General features: G+C 43.6%; 1 protein-coding gene across 1 annotated transcript; it reads right to left on the minus strand.

Moving 5' to 3' along the window:
* Nucleotides 1–7,095: 7,095 nt before the first annotated feature.
* On the minus strand, nt 7,096–12,708 carry LOC100584042 (HLA class II histocompatibility antigen, DRB1-1 beta chain-like; the record flags this gene model as incomplete). The annotated part of the gene is made up of 5 exons (XM_030802289.1): nt 7,096–7,109; nt 7,732–7,755; nt 8,539–8,649; nt 9,349–9,619; nt 12,685–12,708. Coding segments are annotated over 5 exons (444 nt in total), but the record flags the coding sequence as incomplete, so codon positions are not given.
* Between the last annotated feature and the right edge of the window lie 4,371 nt (nt 12,709–17,079).

The following is a 17,079-nucleotide window of genomic DNA, read 5'->3' on the forward strand; positions in this document are numbered from 1 at the left end:
TGATCTCAGCTCACTGCAACCTCTGCCTCGTGGGTTCAAGCGACTGTCCTGCCTCACCCTCCCAAGTAGCTGGGACTACAGATGCGTACCACCACGCCCAGCCAATTTTTTTTTTTTGTATTTTTAATAGAGATGGGGTTACATTTTGTTGGCCAGGATGGTCTCGATCTCTTGACCTTGTGATCTGCCCGCCTCGGCCTCCCAAAGTGCTGGGATTACAGATGTGAGCCACCACGCCTGGCCCCTTTTTCTTTATAAATTACCCAGTCTCAGGTATTTTCTGATGGCAATGTAAAAATGAACTATTACAAGAAGCAAAGAAAAGTAATTGTTTATCAATAACATACTGAAATAGGGTTAATGGGGGCATTTTCAAAACTTGTTCCTATGATTTTATTATCTCCATGAAATGCTTCTGGAATATACCGCATAGAATTCTTTCTGTACTGTGCAATTTTCTGAACATTCTATGGGGACATTTTTCATTTACTTATTGCTTCAAGTTTCTTCAAATAGTAATTCTTCCGAAATCCTATACTATTTTGATGGTTCCTGGATGAATTTTCTGGTGTTTGAACTGGTTATTTGCAGTCAGGGGAGCTAGAGGATTTATGTGATCCCTTCATCCTGAATTGTCTGAATGTTGAATGTATCATATAAGCTCTGGAATTGTTAGAGTAGACAGAGAGCCAGAAATGAGCAGGCAAGGGAGCCCCTGGGAAAAGAAGTCTTGGAGTCACTGCCCACTGATAATCAGCACTGTGCACTAATAGTAAAAAGGACAATGGCTTACACTGGCTACATCTGGCCTTGTGGTTGGGCTCCTCTGGCCCTGGAGGGGACTTAACAGGCCCTAGCCAGAAATAGCCATGGCAGGGACTTTCTCCACTGATGAAATTGTGCATTCCTCCAATAACTTACCTAGAATAGCCTTTGCTCACTATAATAGTAAAAAACACAGCTCTGGGTGGAGATTTTTAATACTGAGGAATGCAACATGTGCAGTAGCAAGTACAAGACAGAGCATGCACACCCAGAGTCCTCCTGAAACGTGTTTGCAAGTGACACCCCCTCAGGCCCCTTCATGAATAATCGTGTGAGATTCTCATAAAGAGACTCCTTCAGCACTGACTGCTGCTGGCTCCTCCTTTTGAGCAGCTTACACTGTCTCCTCTTTCAGAGCATACTGTCTCTTTAAATACACACTGCTACTACTATTTTTCCAGCTGGAACATCCCAGAGCTGTTTTCCTCTCCTCTCTAGGAATGTACTTTATCTTGCTTCAATAAACTCTGCTACTCAACCGTTGCTATGCATCTCTTGGCTGAATTCTTTCTTCCAAGTTAGACAAGAATGGAAGATTTGTATACTTCTTAGAAAGAATTAATCAGAAATATCCAGGCTCACTGGGTTGGTCTCTTTCTGAGCATGTGCAGGCAATTCTATTGCTGTGGTCTAGTCCTCAGCAGGACAACGCTGAAGCAGGGTTTGTTTGTTGGGAGATCTCTACTGGGCAATCGGTTCAGAATCAGTTTTTGGTTCTTGAGCCTGCAAGTCAATGACATGTCTGTATCTTCAGTAGAGTGAATCTGAAACCCTGGGATTTGGCCTCTGAGAATGGGTGAGACAGATGGAGAGAAGGAGATAGAGGGTAGACTGTGGAGCAGAATGAGAAGACCCACAAATATTACAAGATTTACATATCAGCATTGCTTATTCTAGACTTTAAGAGGAATGAGATTAGACACTGCAGATTGACGATTGCCTGTTCCTTTAGAAAAAGCCTTGGATGCCTGTTTTATTACCAGGAGAACAGTCTGACTTATTACTGAAACCATCATATATTTGGACATGTGTATTTGGGTGGAAAAACTGAGTAATGGGAGCAGTGGCAGGATACGGCATTAAGGTGAGAAGAAAATATTAGAAAAACAGTGAGCTATTGCTCATTTGTCTGTAAAAGTATGATGATACTTATTTCTAAAATGGTTACTAGAACCCACCACAAACCATAAAGGTGAATTATCAATGACAGTGTGATAGACTGCAAATAAATATTGAGTTAGATTTGGATTTCATCTGGGCTGTATCATATACTAGGTATGTTTTCACTTGTATCCTACTTATTTTAGCCTCAGATTCCTCATAAAAATACTGCTGTTAATTTTTACTGCATTGAATTATTATCAGAATTAAAGGAAAAATGTAAGCAAAGTAATTAGGTACCATGTTTGGTGATAATAAAATATTGCAAAAACTAAACTTTCCATTGTTTTTGTCAAAATTTCTACAGCCGAATTTTATAAAATAAAACAATCACACACCAAGGTGGTATGATTTTGTAAGACTTACTAATAAATAACAAGTTTCTCTACCTATGGTTTATAGAATCCAAGCAGAATTTTGAGAATATTACAGATAGACTAGGCATACATATTTTGTAACATATCTATAATTTCAATGTAAGATAAGTAGATGAGCAATATAGAATGCAGTAAATGCAGACAAATATGGAATAAAAAAGCAAAAATAAATCCATATCATTCCATGTAACAAGACCATTTTTTAAAGTAGTTTTAGGTGTAGAGAAAAACTGTGGAGAAATTTCAGGGAGTTCCCACTTCCCTTCTTCCCTAAAACAGCCCTCTGCTCAGTTTCTCCTATTACTAACATCCTGCATCAGTGTGGTACACTTGTTACAAATGATGAACCAATACTGATACTTACTGTTAACTGAGGTCCATAGTTGAATTAGGGTTCATTCATATTATACAGTTCTATGGGTTTTGATCAATACATAACGTCATATATCCACCATTAAAGTCGAACTGACCCAAGTCCCATAGACAGTTTTTCTTTTAAATCTGCATTTAAATGGACACTTCTGATCTTAAATTTAAACTTATATTTGTCTTATCTGAGTTTCTTTCCAAAAAAAGATTCCCCAGGCCTCTTAAAAAGTATCAAAGAACTGGAACTCATCAGATCATCTCATCCAGACAATGAGACTCCAGGTTCCCCATTCATCATGATTGTTCCCTTACCCCTCTCTAGTTCCTGTTTTCCCATACATAGTTACATTTCTTCCCTGCTAGATAAACTCCTAATTTTAGTCAGTCACAGAGATGGATTTGACACTGCTCTCCCATCTCCTCAGCTTCAGCACCTGATTAAAGATTAAAGCCTTCTTCTTTGGCAGTACCCATTGTCATCTCAGTGATTGGCTTTCTCTGTGGCGAGCAGCAAGACCCAGACTGAAGCCCTTGTGTGCAAGACCTAGACTGAACCCCTGGTGTTTCAGTAACAAAAGTATCCTGCAAAGTAGTTTTGCTGACCTAAACTTGTCCCAGGCTCCACCTACTCATCCATTTCTCTTCCTCCTGAACCCCTGGAAACCACTATTTACTGTCTCTGTATTTTTGCCTTTTCCAGAATGTTATACAGTTAATCATATGGGATATAGTTTTTTTTAGACTGGCTTCTTTCACTTAAGAATATGCATATAGGTTTTCTTCATGTCTGTTCATAGCTTGATAGCTTATTTCTCTCTAATTTTAAATAATAACCCATGATATGTATATACCACAATTTGTTTATCCACTCACTTACTGGAGGACATCTTGGTTGCTTTGAATTTTTGGCAATTATGAATAAAGCTGCTATAAACATCGGTGTACACTTGTTTGTGTGGACAGAATTTTCCACTCATTTGGGTAATACTTAGGATTGCAATTGCTGAATCTTATGGCAGAGTATGTTTAGCTTTGTAAGAAACAGCCAGAGTGTCTTCCAGGCATGGTCACTCATGCCTGTAATCCCAACACTTTGGGATGCCAAGTCGGGCAGATCACGAGGTCAAGAGATTAAGACCATCCAGGCCGGGCGCGGTGGCTCACGCTTGTAATCCCAGCACTTTCGGAGGCCGAGGTGGGCGGATCACGAGGTCAGGAGATCGAGACCACGGTGAAACCCCGTCTCTACTAAAAATACAAAAAATTAGCCGGGCGTGGTGGCAGGCGCCTATAGTCCCAGCTACTCGGAGAGGCTGAGGCAGGAGAATGGCATGAACCCGGGAGGCGGAGCTTGCAGTGAGCCGAGATCACGCCACTGCACTCCAGCCTGGGCAATGGAGCGAGACTCGGTCTCAAAAAAAAAAAAAAAAAAAAAATCTCATATTGGCCAAGTTTCTTTCAGTTGTTACAGTCTCTTCTCAGTTTTCATGCATTGCCTTTGTAAACATTAGGTTTACTTTTTTAACTGACAAGTAAAAATTTTATAGTGTATTTATGTTGTAGAGCCAAAGTTTTGATATATGCCTATAGTGTGGAAAGTCTAAATCAAGCTATTAAACATATGCATTACCTCACATACTTATGACATATACACAAAAACCATTATTCTATTGGGAAATAATCTTCCCTTTTTCTTTTCTTTTTCTTTTTTTGCCCTTGGAGCCAAATGGACCAGATGACTTTTTTCCACTCTTTTTTTTACTGTTATACCTTAAGTTCTGGGCTACATCTGCAGAACATGCAGGTTTGTTACATAGGTATACATGTTCCATGGTGGTTTGCTGCACCCATCAACCCATAATTTACATTAGGTATTTCTACTAATGCTATCCCTCCCCTGGCCCCCCACCTACTGACAAGTCCCAGTGTGTGGTGTTCCCTTCCCTGTGTCCATGTGTTCTCATTGTTCAACTCCCAGTTATGAGTGAGAACATGCCGTGTGTGGTTTTCTGTCCTTGTGTTAGTTTGCTGAGAATGATGGTTTCCAGCTTCATCCATGTCCCTAAAAATGACATGAACTCATCCTTTTTTATGCTGCATAGTATTCCATGGTGTATATGTGCCACATTTTCTTTATCCAGTCTATTATTGATGGGCATTTGGGTTGGTTCCAAGCCTTTGCTATTGTGAACAGTGCCACAATAAACATAAGTGTGCATGTGTATTTGTAGTAGAATGATTTATAATTATTTGGGTGTATACCCAATAATGGGACCACTGGGTCAAATGGTATTTCTAGCTCTAGATCCTTGAGGAATCGCCACACTGTCTTCTACAACGGTTGAACTAGTTTACATTCCCACCAACAGTGTAAAAACTTTCCTACTTCTCCACATCCTCTCCAGTATCTGTTGTTTCCTGACTTTTTAATGATCACCATTCTAACTGGTGTGAGATGGTGTCTCATTGTGGTTTTGATTTGCATTTCTCTAATGACCGGTGATGATGAGCTTTTTTTCATATATTTGCTGGCTGCATAAATGTCTTCTTTTGAGAAGTGTCTGTTCATATCATTCACCCACTTTTTGATGGGGTTGCTTTTTTCTTGTAAATTTATTTGTAGATTCTGGATATTAGCCCTCTGTCAAATGGATAGATTGCAAAAATTTTCTCCCATTCTGTAGTTTGCCTGTTCACTCTGATGATATTTTCTCTTGCTATTCAGAAGCTCTTTAGTTAAATCAGATCACATTTGTCTGTTTTGGCTTTTCTTGCCATTTCTTTTGGTGTTTTAGTCATGAAGTCTTTGCTCATGCCTATGTCCTGAATGATATTGCCTAGGTTTTCTTCTAAGGTTTTTCTGGTTTTAGGTCTTGCATTTAAGTCTTTAACCTATCTTGAGTTAATTTTTGTATGAGGTGTAAGAAAGGGATCCAGTTTCAGCTTTCTGCATATGGCTAGCCAGTTCTTCCAACATCGTTTATTAAATAGGGACTTCTTTTCTGTTGCTTGTTTTTGTCAGATTTGTCAAAGATCAGATGTTTTTAGATGTGTGGCATTATTTCTGAGGCCTCTGTTCTGTTCCGTTGGTCTATATATCTGTTTTGGTATCAGTACCATGCTGTTTGTGTTATTACAGCCTTGTAGTATAGTTTGAAGTCAGGTAACATGATGCCTCTAGCTTTGTTCTTTTTGCTTTGGATTGTCTTGGCTATGCTGGCTCTTTTTTGATTCCATATGAAATTTAAAGTAGTGTTTTCCAATTCTGTGAAGAAAGTCAATGGTAGCTTGATGGGGATAGCATTGAATCTATAAATTACTTTGGGCAGTATGGCCATTTCGACAGTATTGATTCTTCCTATCTATGACCATGGAATGTTTTTCCGTTTGTGTCCTCTCTTATTTCTTTGAGCAGTGGTTTGTAGTTCTCCTTGAAGAGGTCCTTCACATCCCTTGTAAGTTGTATTCCTGAGTATTTTATTCTCTTAGTAGCAATTGTGAATGGGAGCTCACTCATGATTTGGCTCTCTGTTATTGGTGTATAGGAATGCTTGTGATTTTTGCACATTGATTTTGTGTGCTGAGACTGCTGAAGTTGCTTATCAGCTTAAGGAAATTTTGGGCGGAGACAATGGGGTTTTCTAAATTTATAATCATGTCATCTGTAAACAGGGATAATTTGATTTCCTCTTTTCTTAATTGAATACCCCTTATTTCTTTTTCTTGCCTGATTGCCCTGGCCAGAATTTCCAATATTTTGTTGCATTGGAGTGGTGAGAGAGGGCATCCCTGTCTTGTGCCAGTTTTCAAAGGGAATGCTTCCAGGTTTTGCCCATTCAGTATGATATTGGCTGTGGGTTTGTCATAAACAGCTCTTATCATTTTGAGATATGTTCCATCAATGCCTAGTTTATTGAGAGGTTTTAGCATGAAGGGCTGTTGGATGTTGCCCAAGGCCTTTTCTGCATCTATTGAGATAATCATGTGGTTTTTGTCATTGGTTCAATTTATGTGATGGATTACATTTATTGATTTGCATATGCTGGACCAGATGATTTTTAACTCCATGTTTGAGAAAAATTTAATAGCGTAATGTGTTTGTGGCACAGGGGATGTTCGGATGCATGGGAGGCCGTAGGGTTATGTAAAGGGGGCCACAAAAGTTTAAGATGAGGCTCGGACTTCAGGCCAAGCGTAGGGGCTGAGGAGCCACAAGGGAGGACATTTTCTGCAGAGTTGTGGAACCAGTAGGAACCAGGCCCTGAGAAAGCTCTCTCGTGGAAGAATAAGAGCAGAGTGGGAAAACTTTTCATCCTGCAAAGCTGGAGCAGAAGGTTCCTCCTTGAATGTGGTCATCTTCACTTCAGCTCGGGGGTCCTGCAAAAGACACAGGAGAGTGATGTTTTCAGACCTGGCTCTACTAACAGCTTCTTTCCCCCTCTTTCAGGGACTCAGATGAAAGCAGTACAGGAAGAAGAAAAATGAGGTGCTAAGTCTCCTTGAGCCAATACTACTGCAGAGCACTGGCCTTTTATTTTTTATTTATTCATTTTATCAGATGGAGTTTCAGTCTTGTTGCCCAGGCTGGAGTGCAGTGGCGCGCCTACCACAACCTCTGCGTCCCAGCTTCGAACCATTCTCCTACCTCAGCCTCCCAAGTAGCTGGAATTACAGGCACGTGCCACCATGCACGGCTAATTTTTTTTGTATTTTTAGTAGAGACAAGGTTTCTCCTTGTTGGTCAGGCTGGTCTCTAACTCCTGACCTCAGGTGATCCACCCACCTCTGCCTCCCAAAGAGCTGGGATTACAGGCATGAGCCACTGCCCCCAGCCGAGCACAGGCCTTTTCTAAGTGGTGAGGAGGAGTTTTGGTGTAAATTGCCTGATCAGAAATTTGGATCCAAAGTCTTTTCTATTATTTCTGTCTCATGCCTTATCACCTCTACCATCATTCTAGGAAAGCGAATCTGTTTTTTAAAAAGAATGAAAAGGTATTACCTGTTTGCTGAAGTCCAGAGTGTCCTGGGAAAAAAGGGAAAAGATACACACTTAAAAGATATGGAAGCAGGCCGGGCGCGGTGGTTCACACTTGTAATCCCAGCACTTTGGGAGGCCGAATCGGGGGATCACGAGGTCAAGAGATCGAGACCATCCTGGCCAACATGGTGAAACCCCGCCTCTACTAAAAATACAAAAATTAGCTGGGCATGGTGGCAGGCGCCTGTAGTCCCAGCTACTCGGGAGGCTGAGGCAGGAGAATCACTTGAAACTGGGAGGAGGAGGTTGTGGTGAGCCGAGATTGTGCCACTGCACTCCAGCCTGGCAACAGAATGAGACTCCGTATCAAAAAAAAAAAAAAAAAGATATGGAAGCAAATCTGTCCTCCAACACAATATTCCAGCCCCAGATCTCCCACCTGAGATTTCTCTAACACCACAACCCACACCAACCAGGGCAGAGAGGAGCAGAAACAGACCATGTGACCCATGAAGCATGAAGTGTCTGTCACAGGATCCAGTGTAATTGCATTAGCCTTAGTGGCTCTTCCTTAATTTGCTCCAGGATCTCAAACCAAAGGACCCCTACTTGTTAGCCTTCCTCTTGGCTCTGCAGGCCACAAGCTATTATGCTTTCACATAGTAACCATGCACTGATGATTTCTGGATTAGCAGGACATTGGAGGCCATTTGGGGAAAGAAAGGCTTTATCCAGGGCCACTCGTATACTGGGAACTAACCTCAGCAAAGCCATAGTTCCTCCTCCAAAAAAGTCTATGGAGAGAGCCAGCTACCAAAGGCTCCTCACCTTTCTGATTCCTGAAGTAGATGAACAGCCCGGCCCCAAGGAAGAGCAGGCCCAGCAAAAAACCCCCAACTCCACTCAGCATCTTGCTCTGTGCAGATTCAGACTGTGCTCCTGAGAGTGGAAGCCAGGTTTAGTGATGTTTATTCCAAATTGAACCTCTTTAATTGAGATCCTGAGATTCACAGCTTTGAAAATGGGGAAGAAGTCTGTCCTGCAAGAACTAAAATAACTAGCTATTTCTGGGGAAAAAAAGGATTTCAAATCACACTGAACAGTTACAAGGTTAGGCCTCAAACTCATTCAAATATTACAACTTGATGAAAGGCATGACTTCAACATCTGATAAACAGAAATCCTGAGACTCAAAGAGGTTAAGTAGTTTGTCTAGAGTGACAGACCTAATAAAAGGCAGAGCTGGGATTGGACTCCCCTCATGCCAGGAAGGCCGCTACACTTCTCCTCTTCTCAGATCACAACAAACAACTCAGAGCAACAGCAGCAGAAATATAGTCTCAGACCCAGAGGCAGGGCCTGGAGCCCAGGAAGAGTGGGTGACCCTGACCTGTGCCATCATGGGGAGGTTCAAAAGAGGAACAGCCTCTCCTGCCTGGCAGGCATGACTGCTTTACCATGAGGTACAGGTGCTTTTAGAAACAATTACAGGGCTATCCCCAGTGACCTGTGCTGATGGAGATGAGAACATGGAGCTAATGAAAATATGATGTGGGAGAGGAGAAACCTGACACTCAGGTATTAGCAAAGTCCTCTACTTACTGGGTGAGAAATTTATGAAGTCAGAAATCTGCTCACTCCATTGCACTGTGAGAGGGCTCGTCACGCTTGAGTTCTCCACTTGGCAGGTGTAAACCTCTCCACTCCGAGGAACTGTTTCCAGCATCACCAGGGTCTGGAAGGTCCAGTCTCCATTCTGGATCAGGCCTGTGGACACCACCCCAGCCTTCTCTTCCTGGCTGTTCCAGAACCACCTGACTTCAATGCTGCCTGGATAGAAACCACTCACAGAGCAGACCAGGAGGCTGTGGTGCTGCAGGGGCTGGGTCTTTGAAGGATACACAGTCACCTTAGGAGGGACTAGGAGAAAAAATGGTAGAGGGAATGAGTCAGGAAGGCAGAGTAAGTCTCCTTATTTGGCTGTTTTGTCTGCTTCTCTGTAAACCCAGGCTCTGGCCTTGAGCAGGCCTCCAGCTCAGCTGGCCATGTGGCCTCACAGCCTCATCAGCCCGGAATTTAATCTTTATAGTGGGGACCCATTAGATTTGAGAGATGTTGTGATAAATTATGTTTGTTTCTCCATAGCTTGAAATTGGCATGCATTGTCAAAGTGTTTATAAATCTTTGAAAGTACACAGTGTATTAATTAAAACTGATTTCTGAGCCAGGTTGCTGGGTTCACATCCAAGGTCTGCCTTTTACCGGTTGATGCTGGAAGAGTTTTTCAATTCTTCTGTGACTAAACTTTCTCACCTATAATGGAGGATAATTATACTAATTTACCTCTTGAGATTATGTGAGGATTAATGCACGTACAATATATAAAACAATGACTTAAGATAGTCTTCCTTTTATGAGGTCAGAAATCTTCTCACTCCATTCTGCTGTGAGAGGGCTCATCACACTTGGGTGCTCCACTTGGCACCTATTTATCATCCTCTTACACCTTGAGAGAAGAATATGATTTAAAGCAATGTAGATAAAGGGGCAGAGTAGGGCTGGGTGCAGTGGCTCTCACTTGTAATCCCAGCACTTTGGGAGGCCGAGGCAGGAGGATCACAAGGTCAGGAGATTGAGACCATTCTGGCTAACACAGTGAAACCCCATCTCTACTAAAAATATAAAAAATTAGCCAGGCGTGGTGGTGGGCACCTGCAGTCCCAGCTACTCGGGAGGCTGAGACAGGAGAATGGCATGAACCTGGGAGGCAGAGCTTGCAGTGAGCTGAGATCACACCACTGCATTCCAGCCTGGGCGACAGAGTGAGACTCTGTCTCAAAAATAAATAAATAAATAAATAAATAAATAAATAAATAAATAAATAAAATGAACATTTTACTTTGTACTCAGAATTGTACTAAGGGCTTTCTATACTTCATATTTTTATTTAATTCTCACATCAGCTCAGTAAAATAAACACCCTTTTCATGCTTACAGGTGGACAGACTAAAACGATGGAGATAAAACAACTTTTGCAAAGATACAAAGGTAGTAAATGGTACACTATAGATTGAACCAAATTATATACCCCTCAAGCTCAGTCACTATATCGTACTCCTTCACATTCTATTTCTGGGAATAATGTCCCTTGTATTAAAATTATTTATATCCCTTTAATTTATGGATATGCATAGCAATAAGACTACTTCTTTTAATGAAGGGCAGCATTATACAAGTTGAGGAAGATACTGTGTAGCAATTGTAGTTCTTTCAAAAGATTCCGCTCATCATCATCATTAGCCTCCTCTGGAAAATGACAAGATTTGCATTTGTCTTTTGTGATGATCCCCACAGCTCCTGGGAAGTCTCCTTCTTATTAAAGGTAACAGTGGCCTCAAAATTCCTAAACTATTGCACGGAATTATTATTTCAAATTTCTTATCATAAAGTAGTAAATTTGACCATCTCAAAATAGAAGAAAAAACGTGCCTTATTTACTTTGGAAAAACACACTTCTGTTAGTACAGAAAGTTCAAAATTTCTTGGGTAAAAGTGACTACTGTCCCTGGATTTGAGGATAAACTGTGTGTCTATACCCCAATAATAATTCAATACTATTGGAAATTGTACAATTGCAACCAGAAGATCACATTTAATTTGGTCAACAGAAAATAATAATTTACTTAGAAACTAATTTAGTCCCAGTACTCGGGAGATAGGAGGATTGCTTGAACCTGGAAGGTCCAGGCTGCAGTGACCCAAGATCATGCCACTGCATTCCAGCCTGGGTGACAGAGGAGACCCTGCAAAAAAAAAAAAAAAAAAGAAAAAGAAAAAAGAAAAAAGAAAAAAGAGGCCGAACACAGTGGCTCACGCCTGTAATCCCAGCACTTTGGGAGACCAAGGCTGGTGGATCACCTGAGGTCAGGTGTTCGAGACCAGCCTGACCAACATAACGAAACCCTGTCTCTACTAAAAGTACAAAAATTAGCTGAGCATGGTGGCAGGCACCTGTAATCCCAGCTACTCAGGAGGCTGAGGCAGGAGAATTGCTTGAACTAAGGAGGTGGAGGTTACAGTGAGCCCAGATTGTGCCACTGCACTCCAGCCTGGGCGACAAGAGTGAGACTCAGTCTCAAAAAAAAAAAAAAAAAAAAAAAAAAAAAAAAAAGAAAAAGAAAAAAAAGAAACAGAAAAGAAGAAACAAATTGTGAAGAAAAAAAAAAGAAACTAATCGTGATGATGGTAATCTTGGAAAGCCAGCTAAGGTTCACCTTAGTATTTTAGGATAAAAGGGTGGTGATGATGGCAGTGACAAACTGTCCAGAGTGTCCCACTGAAGTGGGAAGTTGCTAGCAGTGGTGGCAGAAGTGACTTCGGGAGCAGTGGCCATGGTGGGACCCCTGTGCCCCATGTCGCCCGTGCCTTGTGTCCCTCAGGCAGCAGCCTGCGCTGTCCCAACTCTTGAGCAGCCAGCGGGACCTACCCCCAGGCCCAGAGCCTCCACCACTCCTGCGTTGCTGCTCTCACCCTGCAGCTGTGGGCAGGGCATGGAGCTGGGGCCACTCCTCAGGGGCCTGGGGTGGGAAGTGGGAGTGGCCCCGCTTTGGGGACCCAGCCAGCAGCAAGGCCACTGTCCCACCCTGCCAAGGGTGCCCAGTTCCTGCACCTCAAGAGGAGGCTCTGCCTGAGACTGCCCAGGGTTATGTCCCCGGGGGTGGCCAGTGAGCCTGATGCTCCCGATGGCCAGGCCCGATCCTTGATCTGCTCCCCAGCGTGCCTCCCTCACCCCATCCAGGCAAGGGACAGCCCTGGGTACCCCTGAGTGCTAGGAGAAGAAATTCCAGAGACATCAACCTTGCACCAGATGCCGGTCTGGGCCCAGGGAGGGGAGCTGCCCACCCCAGGTCGCGAGAAGGTGTGACGGGCTACCTGCAGGCTACACAGATTGGGTGTGAGTGCTGCCCTCCCCACAGTAGGATCCAGACCTCTCTGCACTCCACGCCCTCAATGCCAAGAAGGGCCTCCTGTCCTTTCTTGGGAGTGTCTGCTTCCACTGCCTGGCCTCTCCTCTGGCCTCTCGCGGCTCCCAGGTGCTTGCTCTGTTCTCAGAGTGCAGTTGGGGACAAGCCTCTGTGCTGTCACATCCTGGCCAAGTGTGTGCATTCTCAGGGCAGCATTGACACACCAGCCTCCTCTCACCTGAGCCATGGGGAAGCCGAGGAAAGATGGGCTGAGGGCAACTGGCGCTGGCCTACAGGTGCCCCTTGGCATTAGCAGCCTGGGTGCCATGGAGGGCGGTGGGAGGCAGGCAGCCTCCTGGGCAGAAGGTGGCAGGTCCCTGGTGAGGCCCCTCCTGCAGCCCAGGGAGGGCCTGAAGGGTGCAGGCCAGGCATCCAGTCCTGCTGACAGGAGTGGGAACTTGTGCCTTTTCTGGGCCTGCCCCATAGCCGTCCATGATGTGCACTTCCTCCCCTCTGAGGCCTGTTGAAGCCCTGGGCTCAGGCAGACTTGAGCAGAGGATGGAGAGAGCAGAGGAGAGAGGACGGGGAGATGAGGGATGACCTACTACAGAGAGGAGTTGCCCTCCCCAGGGTCTCCTGTCAGTGGCAGAATGGAGTTGCCCTCACCAGGGTTTCATCTGAAAACTGAGGAGAGGGCAGGATGATCAGCTGCAGAGTGGAGCTACCCTCTCTGCTGAGAGCTGAACAGGTGTTGGGACAACCTGGCTATGGAGAGAAGCTGCCCACTGAGGGTCTCTGAGCTGTTATATTGCTTAATAAAGCTCCTCTTAGTCCTGCTCACCCTCCACTTGTTTGCATGCCTCATTCTTCCTGGACTCAGGACAAGAACTGGGGATCTACCAAATGGTGAGCCTAAAAAAGCTGTAACACAAACACAGCTGAAACATGCCCCTTGCTCACCATGTTATGGGCAAAGAGAAGGAAAGAAGAGCTGTGGCTCCTCAGGAAGCCCAAACCTGGGAGCTCACCGAGCCAGGGCTGTGACTCCCTTTTTGGGGCCTGTGGTTCCTGGGGTTCCCAATCTTCCAAGTGCCCCCATGTTCCCCAGTGGCAGCTGTGGAAGCTGCTTGCAGTGCACCTGGTCCAGTTGCAGCCTCACAGGCAGCTGGCACCCATACTGGTGCCTGGAGCTGCCCACCCTGCACAGCCAACATTCCCGGCTCTGCACAGTGGCCGGACCCCATGCTCACTTGCTCACATATCCCTCACCACCTGACCTTTGGCAAGTGTCAGATCCAGGCCAGTAATGTGAACCAAGCACAGCCTGCCAGGCGAAGTGGGTGGAATGAGCTCAGCTGGCCCGAGCAAAACTCAGGCAAAGGCATTACCAGCTACAGGATTCTGGCAAGGAAAGCAAAACCCCAGTGATCCCGTAACAGTGACATGGTTAGGCTGGCTCTGTTTCCCCACCCAAATCTCATCTTGAATTATAATCCCCATAATCTCCACGTGTCCAGGGTGGCACCTTGTTGGAGGTTATTGGATCATGGGTGCAGTTTCCCCCATGCTGTTCTTGTGATAGTGAGTGAGTTCTCACGAGATCTGATGGTTTTATAAGTGTTTGACAGTTCCTCCTATGGGTACATTCTCTCTTGCCTGCTGCCGTATAAGATGGGCATCTTCCCCTTCTGCCATGATTATAAGTTGCTTGAGGCCTTCCCAGCCATGCAAAACTGTGAGTCAATTAAACCTTTTTCCTTTATAAAATTATCAGTCTTACGTATTTTCTTATGGCAATTTAAGAACAGACTATTACAGGTGGCAAGGAAAAGTAATTCTTTATTAGTCACATACTGAAATAGGGTAAAAGGGAGCACTTTCAAAACTTGTTCCCATCATTTTATTATCACCATGCAATGCTTCTGGAATATACCACGTAGGATTCTTTCTCTACTGTAGAATTGTCCAAACATTCTATGGGGACAATCTCCATGTACTTATTGCTTCAAGTTTCTTCAAACAATGATTTCTCTGAATATGCTATACTATTTTGATGGTTCTTTGGTGAATTTTCTGGTGTTTGAACTGGTTATTGGCAGTGAGGGGAGCTGCAGGATTTGTGTGATCCCTTCATCCTGAATAGTCTGAATGTTGAATGCATCATACAAGCTCTGGAATTGTTAAGAGTAGGCAGAGAGCCGGAAATGAGCAGGCAAGGGAGCCCCTGGGAAAAGAAGTCTTGGAGTCACCACTCACCGATAGTCAGCACTGTTCACTAATAGCAAAAAGGGCAATGGCTACACTGGCTACATCTGGCTGGGCCTTCTACCCCTTGAGGGAACTTACCAAGCCCTAGCCTAAAACAGCCATGGCAAGGACTTTCTCCACTGATGAAATTGTGCACTCTTCCAATAACTTGCCCTAGAATAGCTTTTTGCTCATTATGGTAGTGAAAAACACAGCTCTGGGTGGAGATTTTAAATACTGAGGCCTGCAAAGTGTAGTAGCAAGTACGAGACAGAGCATGCGCACCCAAAGAGTCCTCCTGAAACATGTTTGCAAGTGACACCCCCTCAGGCCCCTTCATGAATAATCATGTGAGATTCTCATAAGAGAGTCCTTCAGCACTGGCTGCTGCTGGCTCCTTCTTTTGAGCAGCCCACTCTGTCTCCTCTTTCAGAGCGTACTGTCTCTTTAAATAAACACTGCTACTACTATTTTTCCAGTTGGAACAGCCCAGAACAGTTTTCCACTTCTCTCTAGGAATGTACTTTATCTTCCTTCAACAAACTCTGCTACTCAACCCTTCCTATGCATCCTTGGCTGGTGCATTTTTCTTCTAAGTGAGACAAGAATGCAGGATTCGTGCACTTCTTAGTAACAATTAATCAGAAATATCCAGGCTCACTGGGCTTGGTTTCTTTCTGAGCATGTGCAGGCAATTCTATTGCTGTCGTCTAGTCTTCAGTAGGAAAACCCTAAAGCATGTTTTTTTCTGTTGGGAGATATCTACTGGGCAATGGGTTCAGAATAGGTTTTTGGTTCTTAAGTCTACAAGTCAACGACATATCTGTATCTTCAGTAGAGTGAATCTGAAACCCCAGGGTTTGGCCTCTGAGAATGGATGAGACAGATGGAGAACAGAAATAGGGGGTAGACTGGGGAGTAGAATGAGAAGAGGACCCACAAATATGACAAGATTGACGTATCAACATTGCTCACTCCAGACTTAGTGAGGAATGAGATCAGACCCTGAAGATTGACATTGCCTGTTCTTTTTTTTCCTTTATTTTTTCCCCGTTTCTTTCTTTCTTTCTTTTTTTTCAGATGGTGTCTCACTCTGTCACCAGGCTGGAGTGCAGTGGCGTGATCTTGGCTCACTGCTAGGAATACAGACGTGAGCCACCGAGCCTGGCCAGGTCAATTTTTACCAACCATAAGTCTGTAATCCCAGCACTTTGAGAGGCTGAGGTGAGCAGATCACAAGGTCAAGAGATAGAGACCATACTGGCCAACATGGTGAAAACCCGTCTCAACTAAACATACAAAAATTAGCTGGGGATGGTGATGTGTGCCTTTAGTTTAAGCTAGTCGGGAGGCTGAGGAAAGAGAATCACTTGAACCCAGGAGGAAGATTGCCGTGAGCCGAGATCGCACCACTGCACTCCAGTCTGGTGACAGAGGGAGACACTGTCTGAAAAAAATAAAGAAAGAAAGAAAAGAAAAGGAAAAGGAAAAGCCTTGGATGCCTGTTTTATTACCAGGAGAACAATCTGACTTATTTTTGAAACCATCATATATTTAGACATGTGTATTTAAGTAGAAAAACTGAGTAATGGGAGCAGGGGCAGGATACGGCATTAAGATGAGAAGAGAATATTAGAAACACAGTGAGCTATTGCTCATTTATCTGTAAAAGTATGATGATACTTATTTCTAAAACGGTTATTAGAACCCACCACAAACCATAAAGATAAATTATCCATGACAGTGTGATAGACTGCAAGTAAATATTGAGTTAGATTTGGATTTCATCTGGGCTGTATCATTTACTAGCTATGTTTTCACTGGTATCTTACTTACCTCAGCCTGGGTTCCTCATAGAAATACTGATGTGAATTTTTGCTACATTTCATTATTGTCAGAATTAAAGGGAAAAAGTAAGCAAAGTAATTAGGTAACATGTTTGGTGATAATAACATACTGCAAAAACTATACTTTCCATTCTATTCCTCAAAATGTCTACAATCTAATTATAAAAAATAAAACAAGCACACATAAAGACAGCATGACCTTGTAAGACTTACCAACAAATAACAAGTTTCTCTATCTATGGTTTAGAGAATCCAAGCAGAATTTTGAAAATATTATGGATAGAATAGGCATGAATGTTTTGTAACATATC

Source organism: Nomascus leucogenys, chromosome 22a (genome assembly GCF_006542625.1).
Source record: "Nomascus leucogenys isolate Asia chromosome 22a, Asia_NLE_v1, whole genome shotgun sequence".
NCBI lineage: Eukaryota > Metazoa > Chordata > Mammalia > Primates > Hylobatidae > Nomascus > Nomascus leucogenys.